We start from the raw sequence: 6,000 nt of genomic DNA on the forward strand, positions 1-6,000 counted from the left end.
CCTGCTTTCTATCCTCAGCCTGTATCCCCAGGGTACCTTACCAGCAGTACAATTGAATCTGTGCACTGCAAGTGTCTTTGGGCTGTTCAGCACCGCGTGTGGTCTCAGTGATCCCACCACTGCCAAAGCTTGTCACACACCTCCCACCTGAAGGTGTGGGCTGAGTGTCCATGAAGGATTTCCTCACACACCACCCACCTGAAGGTGTGGGCTGAGTGTCCATGAAGGATTTCCTCTCACACCACCCACCTGAAGGTGTGGGCTGAGTGTCCATGAAGGATTTCCTCTCACACCACCCACCTGAAGGTGTGGGCTGAGTGTCCAGGAACTCTAAGGCTAAACGATAATCCAAAGTGAAAGGAGATCTACAAATCCTTGGCCAAAGTCCAAAAGCAAAATGTTGGACTGCAAACAAACCAATAATCTAAAAAGGAGTCCATCAATGATCCTCCACAGCAGTCAGTATTCTAAGATGTCCATCCACGGTCCTCTACAGCAATCAGTAGCCCATCCATGATTCCAAGATGTGTTTTGTGTCCTACAGAATTTTTAGTCTATTTGATTCAAGGCCCTCCTTAATGTTTAATGCTACCTCTCCACCAATTCAATCCACCCTATTACTGCAATATAATTTGTACCCTGGTATTACAGCATCCCATTTATTTTCCTTTCACCAAGTCTCAGAGATGCCTGTTGTATCTATCTTTTCATTTAGTGCCGCATGTTTCAACTCTCCCATCCAGGACTGGTGTTAGATAAGCAGAGACTCTGGGCAGAAACTGGGAAGGGGGCCCAGAGCCCACCTGCAAGCTATGCCTCCTACTTCGGGCAGGCTTGGAGCCCCCTGTGACATGGGGACCCTGTTTGCCACCCCCTAATGTCAGCCCTGCTCCCATCTTAATTTTTAGGCTTCTGGCATTTGCATACCAACATTTCATACAATGTTTGTTGTTCCTATTTACCATTTATTCAGCAGTTGACAATGATAATTTGCAATCTTAAAAATGTCTGCTCTTCATTTAAAGACACCACCTAGGGGAACAGTTTCAATATATTATTTAGGGTCTGACGTTTATGAAATTTCAAGGGGTATAATAAACAATTTACCGTATTTTTCGGACTATAAGACGCACAGGACCATAAGACGCACCTAGGTTTTAGAGGAGGGAAATAGGAAAAAAACATTTTCCTTTTTCCCTCCTCTAAAACCTAGGTGCTCCGGTGCGTCTTGTCCGAATCCCTCCCTCCGAGTTCGGGATCGCCTTCCCCCCGGCCCTGTCACCACTTCTCCCTACTCACGTCACGCGATCTTCCCTGGTGGTCTAGTGACGTCGGGGCAGGAAAGAGCCCCCTCTTTCCTGCCCAGCGCGCTGCTCTCTGTCCTCCTGTATGCTGCCTGACGGTCTCGGCGAGATTCAAAATGGCCGCCGAGAATTGAAGTATCGGCGGCCATTTTGAATCTCGCCGAGACCGTCAGGCTGCATACAGGAGGATGGAGAGCAGCGCCCTGGGCAGGAAAGAGGGGGCTCTTTCCTGCCCCGACGTCACTAGACCACCAGGGAAGATCGCGTGAGTAGGGAGAAGTGGTGACAGGGCCGGGGGGGGAGGGCGATCCCGAACTCTGAGGGCGGGCGGGCAGGCGATCCCGAACTCGGAGGGAGGGAAATCTCTACCTTCGGACTATAAGACGCACCCCCCATTTTCCTCCCAAATTTGGGGGGAAAAAGTGCGTCTTATAGTCCGAAAAATATAAACTGTAAGTATGGTGGGTCAGTGACAGTCCTTTATGCTGCCATGTTGAGGATCCCTGGTTCTGTTGCTGGGTCATATCTTATTCTACCAAGATCAACTATGACAGGAGAAGCTGTGGTAGCAGAGGAAGAGGGTGGTGCCATGACCATCAGTATGGGAGACATTTGTTAGTGTGACTTAAAACCTACGGTACAGGATTATGAAATGAGCTTTGGTGCATTGTTCCCAGTGGCCATTGCTACAATGTCCAGAAAAAGAAATAGGGGGAATGGCTTTTAAAATAATGGAAAACAGCTTTATGGTGAAGCACAGGTTATGAATGAACTGAAATTTCAAGGAAGTAGGGAAGAAATAGGCCAAATATCACTAAAATACAACTACAACAAAATACTGCAATTTAGTGAGTATTGATAACTTGATGTAAAAGGGAAGTGTTACATACTATGTTTTTTTTCCCCCATAGGTGAAAAGAGATTTGAATGTCCAGAATGTTCTAAAAGGTTCATGCGAAGTGATCATCTCTCCAAACATGTAAAAACCCATCAGAACAAAAAAGGTGGTGGAACAGCTCTTGCTATTGTTACCTCAGGAGAACTAGACTCTTCTGTTACTGAGGTTCTTGGATCTCCACGAATTGTTACAGTTGCTGCCATTTCCCAAGATTCTAATCCAGCAACTCCCAATGTTTCAACGAACATAGAGGAATTCTGAAAAATTATCAATACTGGGACTATATTTTCTGCACTTAAATTTATATACCTTTTCAAGAGAAGAAAGTGGGCTGGTAAAGTGAATTACATGGCAGGAAATCATGTATAAATCTTGATTTCTGTAAGTATTCCAGGTTGGAGGGTGAGCATAAGAAGTGTACAATAGTGCAACAATACATTTTTCTTAAATAAGATGGTGCAAACAAATATTTCATAAAAACAATCATGGAATATTTTGTGTATACCTTGCTCATGGGTACATAGCACATGGCATATTTTTGAACAAAATGTCATCATAATGCAGGAATGATTTTGGGTTGTATCTTTTCAAAATTCTCCCTCCTTTTATATAAATTACAACCAGGCTATAAAGACAAAACCTGATTTCTTTCAGAGAAAACTTCATTTTGTAAACATTTAAATTAAATTTGGCCATCTTTACTCAGTTTTGAAAATTTTCATATGGCATTTCAGTTGGATGCAGCTGTTGCAAAAAAAAGGACAGCTTAGATAATTGTTAGCACTACATTATAGTAGTGTGTGCAACGACAATCAGTTAATTAAAATTGTTCTTTTATGGGGAGAGTCTTGAGAATTTTATACTTTATAGTTGAAAAATATTATCTATGCTAAAGGAGAACTTCAAGAAGTCCATGATCCTGATCTACTAAAAGAACTAAGTATTGACACCTTAGATTAGGATACAAAACCAGTGTATTGCATTTCTTTGCAGCCAAAGAAAAGATCAATATTCAGATATTTTTAATTTTAAAAAGCACAAACCTATTGGCCAAGAATTTTATGCATTATCTTTTCACTTATATTCTATATTGATTATATTTGTTAATTCTGGTGGGTTATCAAAATGAATAAGTAATATCCAGAATAACATTTCATCCAGCCTCTTTTGTTTTGATCATTTAACTGCCCATTACCTACTTAAAATCTGATTGAAAAAAAAGAATAGTTGCCATAGTACTTATTTAATAATGTAAAAATTAAAGTTTAAATGTGCACTTTTATCTTTTGCCAGCTTAATATGAGACTGTTTAACAGAACAGCCTCCAATGGCATTTTAAATGTTACAGAATGTTCTCTTCCATGGGGAAAGGATGGCCAAATAATTCATTTAGATTTGGTTTTTCACTCCATACAAATCTTATAACTGACTTTTACATACAGCTGTTCTCCACAAGACAAAAAATGTTTTCTGTACAGATAAGATCGATATTTTAAGGACAGTTAAACTTGTAAATGATTTCCATGTTTTGGAGTTCTTTTGCTTCTTGAAAACTTATCTTCCTAATGCAAGTTCTTTATCAGTCTTGTGGTGTACCCTGTAGTTTGATGGGATAAATATTGCTGATCATTGTTTACACTTTGTACACCTTAGGCCAGCCCTTTGTAGCGTACAAGCTGAAGGTCTTTGGTACTTTTAGTTTGAATAAGAAAGCTTTGAAATAAATTTCAATATTACACTGTGGTTATAACATTTCAGGTTTCTTGAAGTTTTTTTTAGACTTGTAACAAAGTCTCTAATTTTAGTTTAATTTTATATGTTTAATATATTTTATTTAATGTACTTTAACAGCTGGTGAATATGAATTAAAAAAAATCAGAACCAATTCAGTGTTGCAGTTAACAATTCTACCTTATGGTTTTTTGTTTTATTGGAAATTATTGTAAACATTTGTGTATATGCATATAATACATATATATGCACGCATATACACATCTATAGACATTGTATCTATCATGCTGCACAATTGGCACTGCAAACTTTGTTATACAAAAGAAAATTTCCTAGTGTTTTAATCATGTTTTCTGAATGAAGCAGTGAATTTATTTTTGTTCACTAAAGGCACAAGCTTGCTACCTGACCATCCTCTATATGTATTGGATAGTTAAACATCCCATTTCTAAATTATTTCTGATTGATAGTTTAAACCTATTTATTAAACTCAACATGGTGTTTCTTTTTGTGTGTGTTTTGGTTTTTGTTTCCTTTTTTACTATCCATTTAAATACATTACGTTGTGCGAGCAGATGCACAGTTGACTACAGGGATAAGAAATGCTTTGAAAGCATTTCCTGTATACTATTCAAATTCCACTTTTCTGTCTTAGGAGGATCATAAATTTCAGTGTCCTTTATTTGACTAGGTGGGATGTAGCTGTTGTGAGTGATAGAGCACTGATGTGCTTAGTACCTGATTTAATGGCTTTTCACTGTTCATTCCCTTTGCCACTGTTCTAGTATTTTTGCGTTGTAATCTGTGCAGAGCTATGTATTTATCATATTACGGTGTAAATGTTTGAATAAGATTTTTGTTATGCTATAGCTTCTTTGGTTAGCGTTGTGTATGTGTGGCCGATTACTAGCAATTGAGTATTAGGTCATTTATCACATGCTTTCGCAAGAGCATTAATACAGGTGTGTAAATGGGGGGATGTTAATTTGTAAAACAAAGATAAGCATGATGTTAGGTCCTATTTTTCAATTTTATAACTGTTTTATTGGAACAATATTTGTATTTAAGTCTTCATTCTAATGCCTTGTGTCTTTTATGCATGTTGGCAAAACTGTCATCCCATGTAAATTTACGACCAGCATATTAAATCAGCATAGTTTTCAAAAATTTGAGGTAAAAGATGGAAAATGTTTTACAGAAATTCCTTATGGCAAATTTTGTAGTAATTCACTTGAAAATTTTCTTAGACATCAAAGAAGGTTTCCCCACATCTTAGAACATAAAATTTGCCAGCAAAGCCACAAAAGGCTTTAATATTACATTTTTACAGAATTGATTTGTATACATTTCTTATGGGGTGGGGGAGGTTGTACAGGCTGTTATTTTTTTTTAATTGTTATTATTTGGAAATAAAATGATGTATATGTTGTTGCCTGCAATAAACATTTGCAAGTAACCTACTAAAATTCTGTTGTGTTAAATATTTATTTATCTGAAGAGGAGTGAACGTCAAGAGCCAGAAGTGTAAGGTTTCTTTTAGTTAGTAAGAATGAGATTCACATGGATTGAGTCTTGTTTCCTGTACAACCTGTATCCATTCCTTCCTTACTGTCCCAACAAACCAGTCCAGATACTTGGGTTTGTCCTGTCCTGCCAGCAGGTAGAGACAGTATTAATAAGCTGTGATGTCATCACTTTAAAACCATGTGCAACCCCCTGGCCAGCTAATATTTCTCAGTCTCCAGCAGATGGTGGTGGGTGGTCCTGAGTCGATCTGGGATGTTTTCGGGAGTGGCTTGGATTTGGCTGGGACCCATTTTAGGTCTATGATGAATCCAGGGCTAAAGAAGTTAAAACGTGGCAGGTGGGACTAGGTGCACTGCCATGAGCAGGAAGATGCAACCTGGCAGGAAGGCAGTCTGGAGCTCCCGTACATATGCGGTGATCTACATCGGTGCTCTGGCAGTCCTCTGATGAAGCCGGGGCCTCAATTTCTGCTGCTGCGTCTGACCGTGGGCAGCTGCCGGTAGTGAGTAGGGTCAGCCCAGAAACATTTTGTTGTTGGGG

At 39.2% G+C, this 6,000-nt stretch overlaps 1 protein-coding gene across 2 annotated transcripts in view; it reads left to right on the top strand.

Moving 5' to 3' along the window:
• Positions 1-5,364, top strand: part of SP4 (Sp4 transcription factor) — a 227,447-nt gene extending 222,083 nt beyond the window's left edge. For both annotated transcript variants that reach the window (XM_030201709.1, XM_030201702.1), the window contains exon 6: positions 2,216-5,364. In XM_030201709.1, the coding sequence (XP_030057569.1) occupies positions 2,216-2,463 (248 nt within the window). In that variant the 3' untranslated portion in view covers positions 2,464-5,364. The remainder of the gene's footprint in view (positions 1-2,215) is intronic.
• The last annotated feature ends 636 nt before the right edge of the window (positions 5,365-6,000 follow it).

This window comes from Microcaecilia unicolor, chromosome 1 (assembly GCF_901765095.1).
Source record: "Microcaecilia unicolor chromosome 1, aMicUni1.1, whole genome shotgun sequence".
NCBI classification, from domain to species: domain Eukaryota; kingdom Metazoa; phylum Chordata; class Amphibia; order Gymnophiona; family Siphonopidae; genus Microcaecilia; species Microcaecilia unicolor.